This window comes from Struthio camelus, chromosome Z, assembly GCF_040807025.1.
Source record: "Struthio camelus isolate bStrCam1 chromosome Z, bStrCam1.hap1, whole genome shotgun sequence".
Taxonomy (NCBI): Eukaryota; Metazoa; Chordata; class Aves; order Struthioniformes; family Struthionidae; genus Struthio; species Struthio camelus.
This window is the reverse complement of record NC_090982.1, coordinates 40,448,267-40,475,473: the sequence shown is the minus strand read 5'-3', so window position 1 is coordinate 40,475,473 and position 27,207 is coordinate 40,448,267. Positions and strand designations below refer to the sequence as shown.

The following is a 27,207-nucleotide window of genomic DNA, read 5'->3' as shown; positions in this document are numbered from 1 at the left end:
AGGTTTGCATAGGGGAGTAAAATTTTCATGAAGTTCACAATAAGGCAAAACAAATTTGAAGCATGATGATCAGGGAGGAAATGATGCTTAATGTTATCTGTACTTTTTTCTTGACAGTATGTTTGAATTTGTGTGCCAGAATTTAGGTTTTTAAGTCTGTATTTTCCTATTTAGACAGGTAACTTGATATCTGCAGGTGATGAACATTCAAAATTTTCCACTAGAGCAAAATAAAGATTTATTTTACACCCTAAAACTAGGACATAATAGATGAACTCAAACTCTCAAATTCTGGCTCCTAAAAATGAGAATATGAATGTTATTTTCTTATAGTGCACTGTGTTTAGGAATCTGGTTAGTTTTTATTATTGAAGTACCTAAGACAATTTTTTTCCTATAGTTCTTACATGACTGTCTTCAGTTTTTTCCTCCTTTGAGGAAAAGGCAGGCAGTCATAGATTTTAGATCTTGGAATGATACTTTTTGACTCTGACACGCTAGTTAGCATTTGAAGAGATTGGTGCATTGTATTATCTTCCGTTTAAGCAGCAGTTAGTTAATGAAATGTTTAACACTGTTTTGTGTGTCTGTCCCTTTGTTTGCAGTGCACACACTTTTATTTGCATGATTCCAGCATCAGATTCAATTAATAACTTAGTCTTTCAGAAATGTGTTGGCTATATAATGCTTAACCTGGCTGAATATACATACAGGCATGTAATTACTCAATATTTGCCTTCCTAACCTCAAGTGATTGAGAGAGCAGTTAGAAATTAACATAATTTTCGATGAATCAATTTTAATTGTCTTTGAAATTATAAATATTTAATTGTATGACCAGTATTCTCTGATAGGTTATTCAATCTTGTATTGCAAAATTGCTAATAGGATACTTGAATTCTATACCTTATCCTGGATATTGATTTGTATTAGTATTTCTACTGCTTTTGAACTTGTACAATATGTTGACAGACTTGCTCTGCGTGTGGTCTGTTAGCAGTTCAGCTGCTCCCTCTTTTCAGACAAAGGTGACTGAATCAAATTCTGCACCACCTTAACTCTTCCGCCAATGCATTCCTGACTGAAGTGCCTTTAATGCAGCTACTTACTATGTTTTACACTGTAACCCTAAGGAGAGTGAATCAGAAAATATTTCTCTCTTGCTTATATTCTTCAAGTGTGCTAAAGTCAGGATTCGTACCTGAGCCTGAATCCCTCCAAACTCGTGCCACAAGTTGCACAGATGGTGCTGGCCTCAGCGCTGCGCTGCTGCCAATGCCCCAGCTAGGTTACCTCCAGCTGAGGACTATCTATGTTTGTTGTGCCGTCATGCCAAGTACGCCAGAAACAGTCTATTAGTCACGGCGCATAAATTCCAAAGTGTAAAAACTTCAGTTTTGATTTTGGCTCTGTTTATAATTTGTTTGTGGTTGGTTTGTTTGTGACCTCGTAGCTGCTTCTGTAGTTCAGCCTTGGCAATGGTATCATCAGTGCTGTCTACGTTTTGAGTTTATTGTTTCCGTTCTCTCCAATTTCCATCTGCATAAAGAGCCTGCTTGTTTTTTGAAGTTGGATGTGTCAATGGACACATCCTGGTAACCTATTTCAAGTCTGCTCTCAGTAGCAGCAGGCGTATTTCCAGTAAGAAATGAAACTATCTTATAGCTTTTGGAGCTTGTTTCTTCATCCCTCTTTGAATTCTTGTTCAAAAGAAATTAACCTGGCAAAGGAAGTCTTTGAGTGGGATGGCGTTCTTTGGTAAACTGATCTAATGACTCTTCTCAGAAATGGATGGATGCTGATGTTTGAAATAGAGCTCGGTTATTTGCAAGAATGATGCAGCAGCATGCAATAGCAGAGATGATTAGTTTTCTATTTCGGAGGACAGACCAATGTTAATTTAGTGAAAGTCTGGATGAGTTAACCTCTTGAAAAGAGGTGCCTGAAAATGTTCTGTACGTCCTGTCGAGTTACTCATCTTCGTTATGGACAAAATAGCACTGGCATCCTCCGTTTCGGGACTGAAGACAGGCTAATCCCAATATTTAAATGTAATACATGGATACTCTTTGCTAAGCTGCACAGGCATTTGGAAAAGCAACCTTTTTTGACTACTTTGACTACTGCTTTTGAAAAATGACTTGGATGAACTATTTATGTTGGCAGGTAAAGAGGAATAGAGAGAAAAATGCTTCTGAGATGGATTACACAGAGGCCCTAAGAAGGAAAGACGCAGGGACTGGATATATAATCTTTCTTTGCCCTCGTATTTCACTCACTGTGAAGAATGTGGAGCTGATTTTTAATAGTTTGTGTACACTGTATTTTGACTAAATACTGTCGTGTTTCATGTTCCTGTGTGTTCAGTTAGTCCTAGCAGAGGAGAGGACTAAAATCACATATAATGGCAGACATATAACGGAGTATGAGACACTCCAAAGTCAACTCCTTCGAAGTGTAACGCTTATCACCCTGCTTTGGGCTATTTGAATTGATTTCTGACTGATGAGTAAAGATCTTGGGTTAGATGGAAGACGTTTCACTAAGTGTAGTCTTTGACAGCTGTTCAGATGTTCCAAGAAATAGGTGTCTGTGCCAAAGGCAGGCTTAATTCCAGCGTTAATGTCTTATGTCAAAGCCTTGAGGAATAGGATGTAGTATCTTCATCACGTCTACAACTCTGCTTGCATGTGACACTCAGCCCTGCTGTGCACGCAAGTAAGTGTCTGGACGTGGTATTAGCTGGCTCATTAAGCATTCACCAAAAGTTATAAGCTTCTGAAAGGGATATTTGAAGAGACCGATCAGTATTCTCTGTTGGCACAAAGGATGCTACACATCAGCCCAGCCATGCCAGAGAGTTTTTGGTAACTGAAGAAGCAGGTGGTAGAAGCTGGAGAGGACCAAATTATTAAGGCTTATGTGCTGCTACATTGCATATTTTGTTAATGTGTTCTCTGACACCGTTTGACGTTTTTGTTTGTAAACCTTCATTATCCATGCTTTGAAGGCTCTTACAGCACCTGGAAGTTTTCCAGCAAGCAATTACAAATAGAAACAAAATAATGCAGACTTTAAACTTCTAGGAAAAATGGGTCTTGTGTCTTGTTTCCTGCAAAACGGAGTTTCTTGTGGCTAGCTGAGTGCTGTATGGGGTGCTTTCATTTTAGTCAGGAGTTATGTCTTGCTTTCTAAAGTGAGAGGATTCTTTATAGACTGTCCAGATTAAACAGCAAAGGATTTTGTGACAACATAGAAGACTGTTTACATTTATCAAACTTTGAATTCATCAGTTTCATATATTTTTGTCACGAGATTTTTTTACAGTATTTAATTTTTATCCTAGTGAATTATTTCCATTAGAAAATTAATCTCAAGAGACATTGAGATGTTTCAGTGCACAATAAATAGAGCAGGGCAAGCTAATTTTTTCTGCATAAGTGTGGGCATTAACATGTGTTAGGAGCGTTTTTCAGTAAATGATCAGCGTCTTTAAATGTGGTTGCAAGGATGTTAATTGAGTAGGTGACCACAGTGACAACCAATTTTTAAAAGGACGAAATCTGTGCAACGGTTGTGCTCCGCAGAACTAATGAAGAAAAAGTATCAAAAGCAAGTCATATCTTGTAGCTTCTTGGTTGTGTTACAAATTAGATTTCCAAAGTCAGTGCTCCACTGGCAAGGGAGAGGTTTTTTAGCTTATAAAGCCAAGATAGTTATTTTTCAGGAAATGACAGAGAAGTTCCTATGGGAATTTATGAACCATGTGTTTGGAAGAGATTGGTTTAAAGTGAGTTGAAAAAATCAGAAGAGTATTTACACTTACATGTCAGCTACTCTCTCTTTCAGCAACAGTGACAGTTCCATAGAAAGCCTCCCTAGAGCTTCCTATTTTGTAGGAATTACTGTCTCACTGGGTTCCCAATGCAAATGGTTTTACTATCTGTTTCTCTGATCCCTAAGGAATACGACATACGTGTCTCAAAGGCCATCTCCAGAAGGAATACCCCAGAGTCCTGTACATGTCTTTTGTACGTAATTCCTGCCAATACCAGTCCGTTTTATGGATGGAGAAGGATGATAATGCAAGAGAACACGGGATAGGGAATATCCGTAGTTGTTTTGTAGTATTGTCGGGGAAGACAAACTACATGTGAGAAGGTACTTGCTGTGAAGACGCTACAGTCTGGTTTAGGTAGGATATAGTAATCCAGTGGGTGTTATGAAGAGGTAGATTTTTCAGTAAATAAACAACTGAAAGCTAAATAAAGTTAGGGGAAACTTGAAGGCAGAGCAGTGTTGGCAAGAACAACAGGTGCTTGTGAATGTTCTTAAGTGCAGAATTTTTTTTCTTTTGAAGGTCCAGGGTTGATTGTAATAACATGAGATTTAGCAGAGCAATTCAATGAAACAACATAGTTGTCCTCTCAGTGGATTTAAGAGTAATGGTAGAAAATTTTTTTTACTGTACTGTAAAGATTAGTAAGGCTGTTTTTCCAGGCCAAGTGGTGTCAATTAACTGCTTCATATAGTCTGGAACTATTTGGAATATACACTTGAAATCCTTGAATTAATGACATATTTTCCTGTGGTGACCTTCCTCTTTCGTGGACTCTGGACAAAGCGATGTCATAACTGCATAATGTCAAGTCTTGATTTCCGTAGTTAATAAAACTAGGTACTGTTTTCTTCTGATATAACTTAATGAAGTAGGTGGTAATGGGGACAAAATGAAATGATCCAGTTTCAGATAACCGAAATTATTAGAGTGTTTTTGGGTAGGGGAGAGGGGCACTGTGTAAATCCAGCTCAACTTTTGGGCTGACTTAAGGTAAGACAGAGTATTCAGAAACGCAATGGATCTGAGTGTCTTTGGAGCCCGTCTTTCTTAGGGAAATGCTGATGTCCCACCCCAGTCTGGCTCTGCCCTAGGATGGCTCTGTTCCCACCCTAGAATTGAATTTTGCTGCCCTCCCTCCCAAGGATGAAGTCAGAATAAGTTAATTTGTTTTCATTTCGGGGATCGCAAGATTCAGTTTTATCAAGGCTGCTGTGAAGTTTGAGTTGGCTCTGAGTGCTGCCCTCATCGTAGCTGCTACTCTGCAGGGCCTTCTGAAGTATGGAGCATTGCCATGACATATGTAAACCCCTGAGGTACCAAGTTGTTGCTGAACCTACTTGCAGCTGTGTGGTAGAACAGGCATTCAGGTACTCCTCCTAATTCTGAGAGCCCTCCTTTTCCCCTGAATCAGTAGGATGAAAACAGGTTTAAAGTCACCTTTTGATCTTTATCATATGCTGTGGTCTTGTTCTAGTCATAGCACAACTGAGACAGAAAATGTGCCGTTGTCTGAACGGTAATGAAACACTAAACGTGTGGAAATCCTATTAGTGTTTCATGGACCGGAGCTGTCATTTCATTTGTTCTGGAATTCCTTTGATATGGCTATGACAGAGGCTTAAGGTTGAGTTTCTTGACGCTTAATGCATTAGCTATTCCTCAGTCAAAAGTCTGTCGACTACGCTGAAGCATCTAAAGGGATGTATTTATTTCTGTAAGTAAGAGATTAAATGGAACTGGTAAGCTTAGTCTTAAGAGAGAAAGGCACGATAAAAGAATTCTGTGGCTTTTTCTTTCCTGGTGAATGTTAGACAAATGTATCTGTTTTTTGTAAACTTCTCTTTTTCTGCTTCTGGTTTTTGTATCTCCTCATTCTAAACAAGACTGCTACAAATCCTTCTCTCAACTGTAAGTTTTCAGAAGTTTATATACTTTGCAATTAATTTCCCATATATAAATATACACAATCTGATAGTATTAACTTACCATAATTGTAAGCTGTGTAGTTAATGGAATTTCCATGAGTGAACGTAAAAGTATCATCTGTGTATTTCCCATGTAATAGAAAATAAGGATGAAAAGTAAATCCCTTTTCTACTTAGTCTCCTTCCTTGCTCCTGGCCACGTTGGTCATTCTTTTCTGTTTTTCATTAAACTGACAAAATTATTATAACTGCATATTTGTGCTTCAAATTATCAGATATAAGATGTCCATTTGCATTAAGTCTAAGCATTTGACATTTGTAGGACCTGAAGGAAAGTGATATGAATGTGATTCTACACAGTTCTTTACATGTATTTAGAATATCTGTAGGCATATAGGAAAGCATGAATGGTTGTTGTTTTATTTGTTCCTATTTTCTTCCACTAATGCTTTCTGTCTGGAACTTCACAATGATGCATACCAATTATTCGTTTGTATTTAATATGTTTCAGTCGTTACGTAGTACCAGTCAGGTGCTGCAGTTTCTGCAGCAAAAAAGAGAAATGCAAGACCAGAGGTTATTCCCCTTGAAAACAGTGGAAAAAGGGCAATTCACTTAGAGGTTGGATAACAGTCAGAAATCAGTAAGTACAGGATATTTGCAAAATTAGGCACGTTCACTACTAATAAGATATGAAGACATTGATTTCCAGTGAGAGCATGTGTTCAGTTTCATTGGAACAAAATGGAGGGGAAGAAAAGCAAAAATAGGGTTTCTTTTATTTATATGTGTATGTGTGTGTATATATATATATATGTGTATTTTAATGTTTGATAGTTGGACCTGAAAGTTTTGAAATATCTCATTTAAAAAACACCTTAGGAATTCTGCTTAAAGAGTTGTCTTTGGTTTTCACAATTGAGTTGGGAGTGAAAGTTCGGCAGTTTTGGTAGGAAAAAGATCAGCGTTATTCCAGCTGATTTCCGATGCAAAGATTTTTATCCCATACAGCATTTATGCGGGTTAAACTGTGGAAGAATGCTTTTAATTAATGATGATTAAAAGCATCTGTGCAAACATCATTTTAAAGTGTTATTTTAGTAACCAAGAAAGGTGAGTCATGTGTAGTCTTCGGATGCTTGTGAAGAGAGCTTTTCAATTGGTGTATTCAAATCGGTGGTACTTTCTGTCCTGGTCAAGATGAAGTGCAAATGTTTCAGTGAAGTGTAATTTCTGGTATTTCAGTGACTATGGGAAAAGCATTTTACTTGTCTTATTCAGTGATTAATTGTTGCATTTTTCATTTAACTACCCGTCACTTCTAAAAAGTCATACTTATCTGTTTGCAGAACACGAACATTTTTACAAGAAAAGTAATTTCCTTGCAGTGTTACATTTTTTTCCATAGTTCTTCCTTCTTTATTTTGGCACTTTCACCAGTTTCCTTGCATTGTTTTTCTGTCAGGGCCTGCAGTTGCTCAGTTAAATTTGTGTGAGATCTATCCACAGCTCTTTTGAATCCGTGAAGAGATCCCGTTTCTCTTGTATGCAAAGGTATCTTTCTGCCTTTGCTGCACAGCCGTGTCCTCCTATGAAATAGAAACTCACTTCTGTGCCTTTAGGTTGCTCTTGTGAACTGCAATGTGGTCAACAGTGAGGAGGTAGACTACGAGTTTATGCCGTCTAAATGAAGCCATTTAACAATAGGAAGCTCACAAGCACAATATATGCTGTTTCGCTTAGCTCTGTTTCTGCTTTATAAGTTACTTGTATATCAGTTGAATATCTGGAAATGTTTTCATTGAAAACTTTTAGAGATTGTCCAGTTAATACATCTTTCACAATTACTTCAAATTTCAGAAATACAGGTGCCACAGTGAGTAGATTAGAAGCTTGGAAAAAGTAATTTTCAACTTTACTTCATGTGTGGTAGATCCCTTGTCTGCCTCTGAAAATGTTAGGTTGCTACTGAAGTGTAATCTGTGCGCTTTGGACTGTAGGAGGCAACGTCAGAGCCGGTATATCGATACAACCAATCGAAGGTATAAAGCTAACAGATATGGGGGTGCCATGCAGGTGGCATCAGTGCATATGGAAAGTTGTGATGGTGTTCTCATGTCTTCTGTGAAAGCGACCAGCAGATATCTTCTGTAGTGTATCGGACCTGTCTCCTTGCTACCAAAAACTGTGTAAAGAGAGTTTGAATAAATGCTATATGTATTTTGGTATCTCGAAACCATTTGTGTAGTTCATAAACAAGTGCTGAAAAGCAGAATAAATAGATACCTGCTTTGAAAACTAAGTCAGAGAGATTTATATCTCCTGTTGTCCAATATTCCAACCCTTCTCCTTTATAAAATGACAGGCTGACTGACTGCAGAGGGAATGACCTGTCTCTGAAGTTGCTTGTGTATGACTAAAACCAAAACAGGACTACATAAGTCAAGCTGTAATTCACAAAAAAGTTACCTGAGAAGGGGGCCCCTACGGCTGAGGCAGGAGCCTCTTAGACTTCCCCAAGTGGCTTGGCCAACCCTGTGCCCTCCAGAAGCGCTAAACTCACAGCGGTGCCGAGCTCCTTACCCGATGCAGGTAATGGCAGTGTATGAGTTGCTAGTAATTGCTGGAGATTTAATATCAAGTTAATTCAAAACCATCACAGAACTGTAACAAGGATGACTCTAGGTCACTGCTAACTTAACTAGGTTCATATTCTGTTATCCAGCCTTCCCACCATTTTATCTTTGAGGCTCCTTCAATGCTACGTATTTCCTGTGCGATTGAAAGTGTTTTGTTCCTCGTGGAACGTTTTGAAAAAATACTTCTTTCATACAGTATGTAGAATATAAGCTGTAAATAGTGTATAATTAGAATGCTAAGTCTCAACTGAAAACATAACTTTACATTGATTTTTTTTTTCTTTGCATGTGATTCTATGTACATCTGTGAAATTACAAAATATTCCTAAGGGTGCCTTGGAACTTTTGCAACTGCAACTGATTTCTGGAGAGAGATTGTTTAATAGCCAATAGCTGTTCTCCCAAAATTGTCTAAATAGATAAGGGGGGAAAAAAAATCAATACACCCAAATAAGGTCATCTGCTCCCAGTGATTAGGACACAGAAATAGTCCTTTTCGAAGCAGCACAATGTGGCACAAGTTATTTTGATAGATTACAAAGATCCGAACTGATTTCGTAATGTAAACATTGGTGCGAGATGACTGTGGTCCCGTCCATACCACACTGGAACAAACGTAGCCACATTTCAGTCTGGATTAAATAAAACGCTGTCTGTTTCTAATATGGTTTGGCTAGCCGGTGAGAACCGTAGCGTTTTTGACCAATGTTTACAAGCAGATTCTAGTGGACAATCAAAAGCATTTATTCAAATGATTTCTGCATGTTTGCTCTGATCAATGCTAGCTGGACTTATTGTGACAGAAACCCTTTTCTTCTGCACTCAGGCATAAACACTGTTTGCAAATTTATTTTAAAGGACTTTTTATATGGCCTAAGAGTTGGATCTTGATGTAATCATCTGTCCTGAGCGTAGTTTTTCGTTGTCCTGGACATAATTATTTCCAGTGTTTTCTGAGCAAACCAGAAAACAAAGAACTCTTGAACGGACCAGGCACCTTTTTTAATATGGCTTTTCTGCTGCTCTTGCCTTCCTTTAGTAGACTATATTTTCTTGAGTACTTCAAAATATTTCTCATCACTTGCCCTCAGAACTGACCCTGTGACCTGAGAATCAAGAAAATGTCATGTTAGTGACTACTAATTAGTGAATCCGGCGCGCTGCTTCTCTTGGCCTTTCAACCTTCCAGAGCAGCAACAAAAGCTGTCACATGTATCATACAAAGAAAAGAAGCCTTTGCCATGTGTGTGATTCTGGGTTTTGTTTTGTTTTGGGGGTTTTTTTCCCCTCCCCCCCCCCGGAAGGAAATGGTAGCACAAGCTTGGCTTGGACTACAGATGGATAGGCAGGTTAGGAAGAAGTTAACCAACAATACAAAGTCTGTGTTTATTTCTCTTTTTCTGTGCAAATCATACCACTTTGTTTATCAGGGACTTGCTGAACCTGTGTGCATTTATTGGCATGTGGGATTGTAGGAGGCAAAAAGAATGAGTCCTTATTTCTTTTCTCTCTTGTCTTTTTGTTCTGACCATTTTTTCTTTTCCGACTTCCACTCGTATTAAATATTTTTGACGGGAATATTTTAATTGTTAGATTTTAATGTACAGTTCAAACTTAACCACTGTTTTGTATGTTTGCCGAACAAACTTTTTAGTCGGACTTAGCCATAGTATGCAGTAATTTTCCTTGTGCTTCTGTGCCTCTTGAGTCATCATGGGTTTTTTGGGAGTGACTACTGTATTTGAAGGGGTAAAATGCCATGTTAACAGAATTGTTTGAGTAAATAAGGTTAATCTTTTTATTATTTGCAATTTTATAGGTCTTTAAAATAGAGGTGCTAATGAATGGAAGAAAACATTTTGTTGAGAAGAGGTATAGTGAATTCCATGCTCTTCATAAAAAGGTAATTATCTCTTTAGTAGAAGTATCTTTGTTTTGTTGCAGTTGATACCTTTCCCTTCACTTGAAATTGTTGCCTATCTTTAAATATGTCTTGTGATTTATGTCTCCCCAAAAGAGTGGACAGCTCGTTTTCTTCTGTATTTCCTTGAAGGGGTTGAGGACTTCTCAGAGGTTTCTTACTGTCCTTTTCTTTTTGTTTATTGTTTGCACGCTGTATTCCTAAAATGCTCTGGCTGTGGTGTTTTTTTCCTTGTAAAATCATGAAATAAGGCCACTTTCCTATAGCAAGTAAATATTGTTTTGATTTTTATCTAATTAGGCAAATAGTTTGTTATTTCTAAAAAAAAAAAAACTTATGGTGGTAACGTAACTGTTGCTAGCTTGTATAGCAGGAAACTGGAAATGAAAAAGGCCAAGTAGACCTTCCCATTCCATTGCTCTTTATACAAAGATATGATATAAAATAACCGCTCAGTTTATCTGCAGACTCGTATAAGGAAACTAACTCCTGATTGCTTTCAAAATTGAGTAGCCACTAAAACTATTCTTTAAATTATTTTGGTCAATGTTAAATAGAAAGTCTAATTTCTCCTCTCCAGGCTGCACTGGATGCTGCTTTTATAGCTGTACACCAGTGGAGCAAGCTCTGCATCTATTCTGCCTTATAGGGGCCTAGTAATGTGAATGAGACTTCTGAGAAAGCAGCAGCTTACCGAACATGGGGCCAGGATGAAGAGCATCTGGGCAGTTCTCCTTGCCTAGGACCTGGGTCATGGAATGTGTGTGTGCACACTTGCCTGCTTTTGCTGGTGCTGCTTGCCTCTGCTATGAAAAACTTGCCTCTGCAAAAGACAGAGGGAGACAAGGAAGAGCCTGGGGACACAGCACCTACGTTGCAGTGTCACAAGAGCTCGCCCACATCAGCAAGTTTGCTGGTGGCCTTGAGTCAGCTAGGATATTGTCTTATTCAGGGAGGTAGCTTTATCCAGGTGGCAGAGAAGATGGGTGTTGCCAGCTTGTATGGGAACGTGGATACATGCAAACGTGGGGCAGCAGAAGCTAACTCCTATTGACTCAACTGCCTGTTGGCCTTCAAAGTTCAAAGAGCCAGGACATGTTTTGCTTTACTGCATAGTTGTTGTTACGTGCATATATTTCTAAACTTCTTGCTCCTTGCCCCCATTGTGAATATCACAAGTTGCCACATTTAAATATGCATTTTCTTGTTTGCTGTTTTAATTCAGATCTCTCTCAGGTATTTCCCCCACGTGTTCATATTGAATACAAAACCTCATGAGCAACAGTGCCAGAATCAGTGGTACCACCACCCAGTTACCCACCACACAGTCTGGTAGCACATTACTTGTGTATTTTACTTTATGTATCAGAACAGTCCTATAGTTGAAAGTAAAGCAGGTGAGTAGAGATTACCAGAGCAAATAAGTTAGGAAACGCTAAGAGAGGAGAATCAGAATGTATATGAATAAAGCACACCTACAGAAGTATACAGCGTCTTCTAGTTGTTGTCCTATTTCTGGGATTGCACAATTTAGTTCCTGTCTATCTCTCGTCTTATGCTTTACTTAGACACTTGCCTCACTGCTCTACGCAGATGTCGTGAGCGACTGCGGTCTTGCTCTAAGCTTCATCTCCTTGCAAGTAATCTCCTTCATTCCTCTGCAATAGCTTCTCTCTTTAAAGATTTCTCCTTAAAACGACAAGAAAAACAATAAATGATGACCCTTTTCTGTCTCCTCAGAAATAGTAGCAAAATGAACAAACCTGAAACATGGGAGTTCCAGCAGGACGTTCTTTGCAGCACTGTTCAATTGGTTACATCTCACTCCTCATCTGCTTGTTATCCGTTTAAAATACTCTGCAGGCTTGACTAACGGCTTATTTGTTTTCTGTACAGATGCAAAGCACCCAGCATGTTTTGGCACAATATGCTTCTTTGCTTAAGTCTTATTTTCAGTTGCAGTAAAATTTTCAGTAAACAAAGTAGTTGAACAGCTCCTGCTCCAAAGCGGTCTTATTGCTTTCAGAGTTTCAAAAATTCTGGAGAAAGCCTCCTATAGTTATATGGTAGGCAATTTCACCCTTGTTTTTTCTGTTTGTTTTCTGTTAGAAGAAGCAGAAAATCTCAAAGCTCTATTAATACATTTGTCTTTTCTACAGTGACGTAACATGTATCCAAACACTTTTTACTGAATAAGAATGTTTTAAACTTGTATTTCACTTTGTGCAAACTATTTACATCGTATGGCACAATCTATACTGGTGTCTATATACCAGATGTGTTTTCAGCATCCCGACAAAGCGTTTTATTGTCTGTTCCTCTTTTTCCCTTTAATTTACAGTACAGGTTTCACTGTAGAGAGCTGTGAGTACATGGCAGTTGGAAAGGTATCTTTAACCTTACAGCATGTTCAAGGTGCTGGAGATGTCTTACAGTGAGTAGTAGAAGTAAAGCCTTTGTTGGGAACAAACTTGGTAGAAAACTGGAATGGAGGCTATAGGAGAGGTAGTTCCGTTTGCCTGAGAAAAACATACTACACTGGCATTGTATGCAGGAAGGACTCCATTACTCATATAAGATAAGAGATTATTCATTCATCAGAGTACCAATTAATGGTTTGATATATTTTTTTAAAACAAAGCAGTTTCCAAAAACAAGGCTTGATTTGTCTCCTTTCTGTGTTCAGCTTTTCCGACATTCCAGTTGAGTAAAGAAGTTAAGTCCCGCTTCCTCTGCAATCTGGCTCTAATGAAAAAGGTTTAAAATCTTTTCAAGCCTGGTGTGATACATTGGGAGTACAAGTTGCTCCTTTGATAGAAACATCCACTGCTGTTGGTTTGTGTTTTATAATTTGCATAGGCCATTATATTTTGACCTGATCCTGACCTGGCAAGGTAGACTTTTCAGGCTCTGAACCTTTCACGTTACAGTACTGTTTTCAAATCTGCACAAAATTTTTGTTATTTTCGTTCAGATGGATCAAATGTGGCTGAAAATATAACCATATATTTATTCCTTATTTTCTTTTATATTTCTTTTTTTTCCATTTACATTTTAAAATACTGGCAGTTCTCTTTTAGTACCAGAATTTCAGACAGTAGCAGTGTTATGACAACTGTAGTGGAATCTGCACAAATATTAAGTTTTACATCTGATTTTGCAGGTTATTTACAATTTTAAAATAATTACTATATATTCTAAATTGTATTGACTTTTCACACTTGGGAAAAATAGTTCTTTAATTGACGCTTTAAACCTTGTTTTAAACTTGACGAAAATAGAGACAACTATTTCAATTAGGCATTAGGTCAGTGTTACAGACAGGAAGGTATTACAGACAATAAGTGTCCTCTGATAAATAAGTGTTTCATGAGCATTGGACAAGTCTGGAGCAGTATAACCAACATAGGGAGACTTGTATAATATGTTTTGATATTATAGTAATCATTATTGTTTTATAATGTATTGTTGGATTATTACAAGCTTAAGAAAGTGTGCTTAGCACGTATTCTTTGTACATCTGTATGGCATGGACATTATACCCATGCACAGTACGTATGCTTGTATGTTTTAGCCCTTGTTTATTGGATGCTTTATTTAACAGGGTCACAGAGCAAAAAAGGATTGTTAATCATCAGCTGAAGTGTCAGCCACAGAGTATTTATCTTGTAAGCAGCTAAGCCTTAGTGGAAACTTGTATTGTTTTGGATTTGTCTCTCTTCATCTGGAGTAATTTGTTACTCATCTGCAAGCGCTGTCATGCTTTGCAGCAGCTGTGATCATAGCTTCTTCAACATTCCTGATAAATTTAGAGTTTTAGGGGAAAAAAAATGGAGTTTTATACTTTGACTTTCAGATCTATCAGTAAAAGTGTGGGTTTCTTTGATTTTTTTTTTTTTCATTTCATGTTTAATTGTAGCGTAGCACGGTTAAGAAATAAGGAAGTTGAAAAATGTTTCCAGAGCAATTGAGGTTTCCTTGTCTGAGCTTCGTTACTTGTGACTGTAGAGACGTTGATATGTTGGCACTGCTTTTTCCTATAGTGACATCTCAGCAAGCTCAAAGATGAAATGTAAATTCTCAGTCTCCCATGGGTACGCATGTCAAAGTCAATTTTGAGTTTCTTTTCTTGCGTTCCTTGCCTTGCATTTACTCAGAGGCAATATCCAGCAGAAAGTCTGTCTAATGTCACCTTCTATTAAAATGCAATGGAGTTGGTTCCAGTTATTGTTTTTGCCTTTTAGTTTTGAGGAAGATGTTAATTTTTATTGGTTTTGAAAATACATTTTGCTCTAGAAAGAGGATCGTTAATGTTGTCAGAATATATGTTTGTATGGGTTTATATGGACTCGTGTACACGTTTCCTTATATATATGTATCTATAAAAGCTTTCCCTATGGGAATCTTTAGAGGAACAGTTGTGGAGCTGTCTTAGAAATATGTTCAGTAGCAATCTTGCTATTGCTTTGTGTAAACTGTTAGGCCTAACTGTCAATGTATTGCTGCAGTTTGGGAGGGATGGGTATTTCACTCTCTTGGTTGATAGCTCTCCAGAAAACCGGTCAGCTCTCTGCCCTGTACTTCCCCTGCCTGTTCATAAATGCTGAAACGTGGAGTTTAAAATTATTGCAGTCGTGTTTTGTCACTGTCCTTATCAAGGTACGTCCCCATACTTCACAGTGATGTTGCAAGGCATGATCCTGGGTTAACTAATGGGGAACTGAGGTGCAGGAGGGGCTACGTCTCCAGGGCGTTCATGGTTGAGCTGGGTGTTGAATCCCTCTCATATGCTCTGGATGCTCCTTCATGCTCAGCTTCCTCCTTATTGTAGCTGTGAGCCGAGCTCAAGCCGCTGTGCCACAGCCTCTGTGGCTCCTAGGCAGCTTCTGAGGTTCAGCCTTCTACGTTACTGGCGTCACCTGGAGTCCGAGATTGCTGCTACTTCGCTTCAGTTGGAGCCGAGGCCCTCCTCAACGGCAGGGGGTCACTGAAACGGCATGTGGTGCGCCTGCCCTCTGCCTGCTCCACTGGCTTCGACTAGCTCTCTGACCGGAGCGCTTCATCCCTGGCTGACAGGGGTCCTCGTTTTCACGTTTTTTCACCTAGCTGCTGCAGTTTCATTGTAAAATTTCCAAAAATCTGTCAGGAGGGTTCCCCTTCACTAAGAAGGGCAGCTGGACAGGAGAACTTTTGTCTGTAACCTGTAGGTGTGAAGAGATTATTATAATAAAGACTGTTGCCTATTTCACTGAGTTTGATGGTGAGTAACATGCCTGCAGTACTGTTGTCCTTTATGAGCAGTTACTTTACCTGTTCTGTCTCATTTTGGCTGTAAATGTTTTTAACTTAAAGGGGCACTATTATATTTTGGGGTTGCCTGGATTTCTTTTTGTCTGCAGCTCAAGAAGTTCATAAGAACACCAGAGATCCCTTCAAAGCACGTCAGGAACTGGGTCCCAAAGGTCCTGGAGCAGCGACGGCAAGGTCTGGAGTTGTACTTGCAGGTGGGTGTCTCCTTTCATCAATGTGACGCTAGAAGCCACGTTTTCAGAGTGGTGGTTTCCAAAGCGTTTTGAAGATACTGCAGGTATTAGGTGGGGTCTTTTATTGATAAGCGATTTTAGGTGTGGGAAATGAGTTACACAACTTAGTAGCAATGATAATTTCTGTTCACTTAGGAAGAGTTTAGCAGCTAGAAAACTGGACCGTTTCTGTTCTGTTTCTGGTTCTGGCATAGGCTGTGGTCTAACTTTGGAGAACCTACCAGTACCTCGTTTTCCTGTGCCTAAAATAGGGAGAATAACGTCATTCTTTCCAAAATTGTTTTGACTGTACCTGTGAAAAGAGAGGAATAAGGAGGCTTTATTACTGATCTCTGTTTAGACAGTCTCGGGAAGAATCAGCTCGACAAATTCACATCCCTGTACTGTGTGTGCGCCTGTATCTGAATTACTCATCTAGTTGAACTAGGCACCTGTCATCTCAAATTCCTCTCGTTCAGTTTGATCACTTGCATTTAAAAGGCCAAATTCTGCCTGTTTGGCTTATAATTTTGGCACAAACTGTTAAGGAAGAATTTTCAGGAATGACTCAGGCCTGTAGATATCTAAATGTAGGGGTGATAAATCTCTTCCTTTTTTGGAGATGGAATTTCTACTCTCACTATAATTGTTTCAAATGTTTTCCTCTTAAAAATTGAAGAAGCCCAGTGGTGTGGTTCCACAGCCATTTCTCCGATAAGGTATTTCTGCGCACGTTCCCGGTTCACTGCACCTGCAGCTGTGCTGATGCAAATGTTGTTTTATTCAAGGAGGGGATTGTGGAAATGATCTGAGCCAAAAGGCAATTGTTTTGGGAGGAGAGTAAGAGCGAGAGTAAGGCTTTTTTATTTTCACTCAGATCACTTCAGAGATCTGATTTATGTCATCATCCGCAGTTGCAGTGGCACAGCTGGAGGAGTGGTGAACTGCAATATAATGGACAGTGAACAGCCATCAAAGAAAATGGATGTTGACCTGCACTGCTCAGGAACCTCCCTGATTCTCAGGAAGGTTTGTAAAAGAAAACAGGTTGAGGAGGAGGAAAGAATTGTAAGGGGATGTTAGAAAGTATTGCTTCTGACATTAAGCTTTTAAAAAGTAGTTTGAAAACAAGGAGACAAATGCAATTTAAAATGTTTTCCAAGATACAGGGACAGTTTCAGGAAACATAGGTTTTTTTAAATATAATTTTTAACTTTTAAATATTTAGTTGTTATTGTTATATTGAGAAATGTAGTCCTTTTTTCTTCCTGCCCTGAGTTTTATTGTATTAGTGGCATCTAAAAAATTACATTTATCATGTAGGTAGAGAAAACTGCTCTTGGAAAGACTTGGTTTGGAAAAGGAGTAGGTCCTTTTTGTTGCTGACAGCTGTCAGCCTATCTTGCTCTGTCATTCGTACATTTTTCTCTTACAGATGTTTGTTATGACTTTTTCCTTTTTTTTGATTTGCATAAAACTATCTTTTGAAGAATATTGCTACTAAGGCGCATGTATTTATTTCTGTTGTGAGGTTGATTTTTGTTGCAAAGGTATGGGGTAGGTTGGTTAGCACTTTTTAATTGCTGATAAACTGTAAAAGAACATCCCCCTCTACTGGAGGAGTTGATTAACTTACATTCTTGTAAATTTAATTAACTTTTCCCCTGTTGTATCACCAGTGACTACCATAGAAACATAGAATAGTTTAGGTTGTCAGAGACTGCTGGAGGTCGTCTGGTCTAACACCCCATTCAAAACAAGGCTAGCCCCTAAACTAAAGCCATGCTAACGTGCATACTAAATTTAAAAAGAAAAAAGAAAATAATTAATATTCTTGGAAAGCAGTCATTAATTTTAAATTTGCTGACAGAAAACAGAAATAATCAACAAGTGCCAGGCGTTTTCCAGGACACAGTGTAGGAATATGGTACCATTGCAGAAGATGAATGATCAGATTTTAATTTAATGTCATGTGTATAAAATATTGCAAACATTTTTCAGGTGATACTAAGGAGAGTCAGTCTTTAAGAGCAGTTGGATTACTACCGTAGTACCACTAGCTAAGCATTTCTGTAGCTAGTAAACTATTACGGTAATTGGTTTAATATTGCTATTTTAGAAACAACTGGGATCCTATGCAGAGGTTGAGCATTTACGCAGATGTTACTTCCAAATGATTTGTTTAATGCAATATAGCTCCATTTCTTATTATGCCATTTGAATCTTGAAAATCTGTACAGGCATCAAATAATGTGAAGATTGTAGACAAATACAGACCTGTATCAGACATGGTCTAATCATACTGTTTTTTAATATAATCTTGACTAAGTGTAGTCCTCTCTAGTTGAAATTTGGATGAAAATTGCTCTATGAAATTTAAATATTATAATTAGTATCAAGGAGCAAGGAAAGCAATTGTTGTAAGATGGAAAGTGCTGCAGTTGTCAGTACGCTGTCACTTCTTTGTAGTCTTTTCATGATGAAACCACCCTCTTGCATCCTTTCAGGGTGCGTTGTTTTTTTATTAGAGCGGAAGGATGGAAGTCCAAAATCATGTCTTTGTTTTTCTAAAGTGTAGCAAAACTTTGAATAAACCAAATATTATTAGATTGTGCTATAAAAAGTTCATTTTCTTAAATTTATCCCCATCCATTGTCAGCAAATGTTTATTAGATGGCCTTTGTGGTTTTGAAAGCCAAGTGGGGATTTTTTTTCCCTCTTGATTATAGATTGATTTTCTGCATAGAACTGTGAAAGACTGGTTTATATATGTTTCAGTGGCTTTCATATTTTACAAGTTTGACTGGAATTTACAACTTTCATTTTTAATAGTGCAGAATAGTTGACTATTAGTAAGGACTAATGTATATATTCAAGACTATGTCTAGTATTTCAACAGTATGCAGAGTAATAATATAGATTGCTTGTGAACAAATGACTGTCTGACAAGTGGAGAAGAGGATTGTTTAATTTATAAGTGAGGAAAGAAATGCAAAAAAGTGAAAGACAGAATGGGGGCCCAAACACTCAAGCAAATGAGCATGAAGCAGTAAGCTATTACTCCTCTGCTGAGCCATGGTAACTGTCCCCATGCATGTTCTAAACCTGTAGCAGGTAGGACTTAATCTGAGTTGGTTTTGTCTTCACCAAAAAGCAATCGCCTTTTCCTGACATTGGAGGAGGGCTAAACTCACGCTGATTACCTTGTGATGGCTGTCAACTAAGAGCACTCTCACAGTCACCACAAATCACTTACTGTGCGGTATAAATTTTGATGTCATAGCAACTTATTAGTGTATCTGAGCTCATAACTTGTAAGAGAGCAGAGATCAGAATGCAGCTGTTTCTGATTTAAAATTTTTAAAATAAATCATTAGATTACACTATCACTGACAAAAATCTCTCTAAAAGTGATATTGGATTGCACTAAAACTGTTAACTTAGCTATAATTTGTTTATGGTTATGAAACGTCTTCTATTGATAAATTTCTTGAAGAGTTAGATGTTGAGAAAAGATAGAATATGCAAATTTCAAGAAGCTGGTTGTATAGGGAGCCTCCGATTTGAGAATGGCTGCCAGCTGGACTTGCAGCTGGACTGTGATTGCTGATATTGCTTCTGTGAGTTTGGTGAAACGTTTGTTTATTTGAAAGTACTAGAAGTTATAGGTAAATGTGCAAGATGGTAGGGCAGACTGTCAATCAACATTTTAGCCTTTGGATCTTTTTAAAATCCACTGTGCAATCTGAGACTGGCTGTTTATCACAAAGCAATTTAGAAATATGGTCTCCTTTGATAGATAGTGTATTTAAAGGAACAGATCACTTGATATGCTGCCTCTTGCACAGATATTGCTGTGCAAAAACAGTCAGCCGTTTGGATGGAGCTACTGCACAGGCAGTTGGGTTTATCCTGGACTTTGGAGACATCACTGGGATTCATAGGAGAGACCTTATCGAACTGGTTGTTGAAGCCACTGCAGCTGTGTTGTCGGTCTGACCAGTCTTTGTTGTAAGTAGATTTTATATGATTTAGTCTTGAAAGAGCAGTTTTTATGGACCTTATTCCCAGTGAATTGATAGCGGAGAGGAATCTGATCTAACCGCTTGCCGCCTTCTGATCAAGAGTCATCTCCTTATCCCAGCAAGCTGATACTAGACGTTATTGCCATCCAGTCTCTCTACCCTAGGGACTAGCCCTTTGACGGGCCTGCCTTTTAAAGTTCAATGGAATAGATATTTTCTAACCCCACGGGCAGAAGAAATCCCATCATGTGCTGATATCATCAGTCCTGCAAGGTAACAGAAGTAGTCGACAGAATCCACTGTGAAATGGCACCTAACACCTTGGGATGGGACTGTGCAGCCACTAATGTTTGTTGAAATGGTTTAGTTATGCAGAAGGGTTTTGGAGAAGGCACTTATTTCTGATGAGCTTCAGGATACGAACGCATTACTTGTGGTATGGGTGATCTGAAGAAATTGTTCTTGTAACCGGCAAGAATCTAGTGTATAACGGGGCTGTAAACCTTCTGCGCTGCTCTGTCTGTCTGTAACCAGAGATAATACGTAGAGCTAGAGCTAATCTTTCTCTCTCATTTGGGGTCAAGAAAACATACTTGGCTTTTATTTAGTCTTGAACTTTTACAAAGAGAACAGTCCTGATTCCTGGAGATAAGATTGGTTAAAGCTCTGCTTGGCTGTGAGACTTGAAAATTTGGTGAACTTCAACATTCCAGCAATTTCAGGAATCCAAATCTTCAAAATGAATTATGGAGTTTATGCAACTGGACTAGAGATTTGTTTTCCATTTAAGGAAATAATCTCATGATCTGAGAAGCACTTTGACCTATATTTCAGTATTCTCCAAAATATAACTCCTTTAAAGAAAAAAAACCTACCAGTCCTTCCTGAGAAAGATAGATAAAGCAATATCTGTTACGATTTCTGCTGTTAAGAAAGTAGAACACAATCATATAACTGTCTTTGTTTCCAGCAGAGTGGAATTAGGAAAACAGCATATATAGTGATGAATACTGTGTAGCTGCTTCATGCATAAGTTCATCGGAAGTATAAAGGAGATGATCACCCATTATTATATTCATTTTCTTACCCTGTTTTGGGGAGCAGTTCAACAGCAGAAAAAGTGAAGATGAATGAGATATTTCTACAATTGGTGGCTGCAAAAGGAAAGCAATCTTACTGAAAATTTGGCCCAAGATGTCCTTTCAGCTGATGATTTTCTTTAATTGCTTCAGTAAATGTTGATGTTAAAGTCCTTGTGATAAAGTTGGAATAAATAGTCTTTTCTAATTGAATTTTTCTAATTTCTAATTGTTCATAATGGGTATGAGCAAATAAATAAATGTGGATGACAGGTTTGAATAACCTCCTCTAAGCCCAGAAAAATCCCTCTGATTTTAGTTATCAATCTGAATTTGTGCATTCTAAAGCTATTGAACTATCTTGATTTAAGCTGATGTAGTTGTGTGCTGTTGCTTTGAGAAAATTTAAGTTCAGTTGAAACATTTTTAATTAAAGTACTGAAAGGAAGTTTTTACTGATTTGGGAAAATATGTTCTAGATCTCTGCAGAACTAATGCAGCATTTCATATTGCAACAAAGGATAAGAATCTTTCATCTCCTATGGCTATCTGTTGTTGCCCCTTTTCACTGTGATTCTGAGAAGTGAGATACTTTGATTTCTCAGAGGTTTTTTTTTTCTCTCTCTAATTGTGAAGAAAAAAGATTTGCATCACTTAGTGAGAAGTTATACTAGTTCTTCACTGCTTAACTCATTTAATTTCTGTTGACCTCTCACTGTCTTAACAAGGAAGAAAGTGAGCACGGTCATTTATAACCCTGGTGATCCTCAAGGAAGAGTGAAGCAGTCTGGTGTCTGCACTCAGAAAAGCCATCTAGACTCCTGATGCCAGTGTGCAAGTAAACCGCATTGTACGCTGGCTAGAGCTTTGCTCTCAATAGCAAAATACTCCTCTGTTAACTGCAGCTGAAATACTGCTTCAGTGCTTTCCCAGTTGGAGGAGGGTCAGAAGATGTGTGAATGTGGGGAAAACAAATTCTTAGTGATGCATAGAGTTTTGCAGTATTTTCTCTTCTGTCTGTGATGCAGAGCGGAAAATGTCTCACAATAGTACCTAAAGTCAACCTGAGCTCTGCTAGACAGAACAAAAGCTGGAATGTCGTATAAAGTGAAGGGGATTTTGATTTGTGGGTTATTTGAAGCTGATGTGGGCTTCTAGGATGAGAAGCCATCTGTAAGTGCTTTCTACCTGAAACAGTTCTTGACTTTGCATTGTCAATATTTAAAACCAATATGTAATATTTGTAGGAACAGAAGTTTCTGAACCTATGCTGTTCCTGAGCCTTTTAGAAACGTTGAGATCTCTGTATGTGACATGTACACTTTTATGAGGAATTCCTTTGCTTTTGCCAAGTAAAAATGAATAAGTTGGTTATTATTTAATTCTAGAATTAGAACGGCAAAATGATCATAGAACGGTTAAGCTATTCACATTTTTTTTGTGCAGTTCACATTCATCACATTTATCCATTTTGTCGATGTTAATATTCATTACAATTGTTCTTTCTCCTTAATACTCTGAAATGCGCTCTGCATTAAGAATTTAGTTATTCCTGTAAACCTATGCGTCTTTGCCAAAGGGTGCTGCAAAGGCAAGAAGTTCAAAGTGGTTTGAGGAAAGACTGGAAAGGCTCATGGAAGAGCAGTTTACATCTGGCACAGAAAATCCCTGAGCTGAAAATAACTTTGGAAGCTGGTGAAGTATTAAAGGAAAATATCTCATATGCTTGTCTTGCTCATACTCTTCCTTGGTATCTGCCTATGGCTGCTTTTTGAGATGGGATACGGTGCTAAATGGACCTTTGGTCTGAGGCAGTACAGGCTTTCATATATAGTTCTAAAAATAAACATGTCCTTATGTTTTTATCTTGTTATTAAATTAGATTAAACATTAATGTGTTTTTGTGAATTGAGATTTGTATGTGTGGTGAACACTGACTTAAAAAAAATGCAGCAAAGAGGTACACAAGTCGGATGTGCTGCGCAAAACCTTTTGAAGCTGATGTCTTATAAGCTCAAAGGCTTTATGCGCAGGAGATAGTGGGCTGTATTTTTTAAAGCTGAACTCACAGGAAGACATGTTAATCTTTAACGCAAAATGTAGGCCTATTTTTTTTTGTATTCTGCATCTTATTCTGTGCGTTCCTGACTTGCAGGTGTGTTCTCACAAGGCTTCTATTTAACCATTCACTGTATCTGAGAGATAAAGCGGGATGAAAATCACTTTGACTTCCTAGTGTCATTCATTAACCACCCTAAAGATTTCTGGAGAAACAGTCCTTCCCTTTGTCCTATGTGCACATACTCCAGGATCTATTTCTAACTAATTTAACACCAAACAGGCTTATTTGCAGAAGAAAATTTCCATCAAGCCCAGAGCAGATATTTATCTTCCTGATTGCTGTTTCTGGAAAGGGGTTTTGTTTTAAGTGCTGGTAAGTACAATGGGAAGACTGAATCTAGCTTTATAAAGATGCAAGTGAAAGTTGAATGTAATGAAATAAGATTTAACTGCTGTTTTGCTGGAAAGTCTGTGGAATCACCCAAGTGTATTACTGCCATGAAAAATTCTTTGTTATCGAAAGTTACTCAGAGTGTTCCTCCTCCAACTCCATTTAGCGTGCAGTAATCAAGGATGAACTGTACCTACAAGGAGCTCTAGAAGCAATGGTATGATAAGTATAAAAAGACAAAACGTTCTTTGTCCTCATTAAAGATTGTGAGCAGAGTGTTAAATAATATTAATGGCTGGGATTGTCAGTACTTAACAGTACTTTCCTCGTACAAGTGATTTTATTGATCGATACAGTCTCAATGTAACAGGGCAGATTATTCTAGTGATTTTATCGAAACCTTAACTAAGTATGTTAGTGCACCACATATCTTTAAATAGATCTAGATGATGATGTGGATTAAGAAAAGCAGACCACCATCCATCTTTTTTTGATCGGTTAATAACTTAAATCCATCATTGCTGCGACCAGCTGCTTTAAGATTCTGTTGTGCGTGCATGTTTCTTTGGTGGAACGGATACGTAGCTGGTTTCGGATGGCTGTTGGTTTTAAAGAAGTGTATTTGACAGATGTAGGCTTGCATATTTGCTACCAGGAGGTAGAAAGCAAGGGAAAGGGAGAAAGCAAAATAATTTTTGCAGATAATTTAAAGGAGAAGCCTTTATTAAGACTGCCTTTTTGCAAAGGTGTTTCCTGTGGATCTGTTCCAGGCTTTTTTCAAGCATGCTTAGGAAATTTAACTAGTTTGTGTTTGTTTAAAAGGTTACAATTTTCTTTATAAGTGCTGCTACTCGATGTTTTACAATTCATGTTCTTTCCTTTTTCTTCAGAAATCTGCTTCTTGGCTCATAGAATTGTGCTGTACGAACCCCACTTTCATTCTACTCTTGCATGTCTGAGCTGATCAAAGTAAATATTATTCAATTAAAAGCACAGTTTTCATTAAAAATCATGACAAATTTAGAAGCCATTTGTAAGTGCTCATTCTCTTTTAGTTGTACTATATATCATAACACTATAGTGTCACAAACTTTTGCTCCAGGTAAATTGGACCTCAAACTGTACTATGTATATACAGAGCAAGAAATGGTTGCTGTCAGGACCTGCGTATACCCTAAATAACTGCAAGATATTTTAAGGAGGGAGACAAAGCAATGAAGTTCTCTGCTCAAGATGTCACAGCCTGTTAAAGCTGAACTAGGAATATTAAAACTTGAGTTCCCATTTTCTGGCTCACTGCTTATTGTCACTGTAGTCAATCATTCTAATACCTGTAATTCCCTCTAGAGCAATACAAAATTTGGGGATGCTTCTTTTATTTAGTCACGATAAAAGGAAGAATGGTCACCTTCCTGATCTAGGAGGCAACTCCTCATTTGACATGCAGACAATAAATTTTCTTTTTTTCCCTAATGAATATTTAATAGGTTTTCATGAGCATGTCTGTAAAAAAAGGTCAAACAATTTTGTTCATTATAGCAAAGGAAGGAGAGAGCTACAGTTCTTGCAAAGGGTCTTTATTATCCTGACCTGTATTATAGTAGAATGACTCAGTTTCCCCCATCATTTAAATCAACCTGTTGCATTTGAAACACATTTTCTTTTCCAACTGTGTGTCATTTTCCATAAGCTAATTCATGTTCTGTAGCATACAAATGGTGATTGCTTTTTCAAACAGGCTTTTCAAGCCAAGTTAAATCTTAAGGTCTTTTTCTTCAAAACTGTTCTGTAAAGATACTTGTCGAATTGCCAATGAAGGGAAAATTTTATTCTCCAATGAAAGAGTATTCTGCTACTGCATGCGTAACTATTGTGTTACCGTTGTTCAGTAACGTGCAGCCTAAATTATCGGGCGATTTAGACATAGGTCTGCCAAATGGTTGCTTGTGTGCAATCCGATAGCGTTCTTTTGCCTACGCTCTTTGAGTGAGGATCAATCATTAATATTCTTAAAGCATTTATAAACAGCACGTGAGGGCTGAGGAAATGTTCATGAGGATGTGAAAAATTCTTTATAGCAGGATTTGAGCTTGCACGTAGGACACAGGCCACATCAGGAGGTGAGAGGAAGAAAACAAATATTGAGTAGTTTGAAGTATTTCAAAATACCTTTAATGTTCTTATTTGGCTTTGTGTGTATTATGTAGTGTAGTATGTATACTGTAGTTTTCACTGTACTGCAGACCATTCTGAAGGACCCTCCCATCATGAAACTTCTAACAGGAAAGATACTGAATTAAATGAGCGGTAATTCTTGAGCATCTGCTTTAAGGGTGTTATATGGAAAGTGCACAGGAGCAAAAACATTCTTGGCAAAATTCTTTGGCTGCCTAAACAAGAGGCAAGAACAGGTCTGGGAGCACTTCAGAGAAGTGAGCAGACAAGGAGGTGACGGGTGGTCTTCAAGCAGGTTGTGGGAGGGTGGTCAGTGAGTCTTCTGCTTCGCTCCTTCAGTAAGCGAGACTTTCCCTGTCTTAGAGAGAGTTTTTTTCTGTGTGTTACCTTTTCTTATCATTTATGCAGTCTTCCATGTGTTTTCCGAAGGATATGTTGGAGGATTCCAGGGTGAATTAAGGGTAGGAGGTCTTGTGTTCATAAGGTAGCACAGAAAAATCACAAATACTTGTTATCTTGTGATAACACTGTTGTCTTCCACGCATACTGGCACTGCTCGCCATTACATTTCTCTTTTCACTTGTTCATTGTCTCTGTAATCCAAATATAATGTGGATTTAATTCAGAGTAAGAAATGCTCATTTTACTGAAGCTGTTGATTATAGGATGTCCTGATTGAAGCAGACCTGAATTTAACTGCATGATATTTAGGAATGAATACGCATTACTGAATGACACGTAAACTTATACGTTCTGATATGAATTTTTCCTGTTGGTGGACATTAAAATCAGAAACTTTAATAGTTTCTTATTCTGGTAAATACTGCGATTTGTATACAGCAAAGTCTTCAAATAGTATCAATATAAAAATTGAGTTTGGTGATGCAGTTTCTTTTTCATTTCTCACAACTATTGTTGTCTTTCTCTAATATACTTTTTCTTGTTCTATAGGTGAAAAAAGTTTGCAGAAACAGGGTGAAGTAGAAGTAGACTCTTTAATTTCATTAAGCATGTTGTAACGGGTGAAGATTAATGCATATATCTCTTGCTAATTCTTTTCAATTACTTAGTTCATATAAATTCCCAAACCTTGTTAATTATGCTGAAGTCAAGTGGTAATTTTTAACAGTATTTTCACAGCAAGGGAATTTTCCTGGTGTAACCTTGCCCTGCTGTAGAAACTCTCAGCAGATTAGGCATTCTGACTCTAGTCCATTCATTTTCAGCACAAGCCTAATTGCTGCCGACTGCCTGCCACAGGTACCCTGGTTATCGTACGTTTAAGGGATGCAGGTTCTTCTGAGAACAAATAAGGAAAGATTAATTGTTTGTTTTGTTTCGTCCCAAGAGAAATGTGGGAGCTTAATCAAGAAAAATAATTTCTTCTGTTGATTTGGCTTATTTGTGGAAAGGGATAATTGTATAAAGGCAGGCATAGAGCTATGCATTTTGAAAGAAATTTTGCCATTTACCTACTTGGGAAGCAAAGATACAGCAAAATGAATGTAACACAGCATTGGAATTGATAGGGATGGTTCACATTTCTCATAGTAAGTAATTTGGCTGCTGGGCTTTTATTTGAACCAATATTGCTAGGTGGTATTGTCATTTGTTTTGTCTGCTTCTTT

At 37.9% G+C, this 27,207-nt stretch overlaps 1 protein-coding gene across 4 annotated transcripts in view; it reads left to right on the top strand.

Annotated features, from left to right (window-relative positions):
- Positions 1-27,207, top strand: part of LOC138064679 (sorting nexin-24) — an 88,643-nt gene that overhangs the window by 34,602 nt on the left and 26,834 nt on the right. For all 4 annotated transcript variants that reach the window (XM_068928381.1, XM_068928380.1, XM_068928383.1 and 1 more), the window contains 2 exons: positions 10,225-10,308; positions 15,726-15,830. In XM_068928381.1, coding sequence (XP_068784482.1) covers positions 10,225-10,308; positions 15,726-15,830 — 189 coding nt within the window. The remainder of the gene's footprint in view (positions 1-10,224; positions 10,309-15,725; positions 15,831-27,207) is intronic.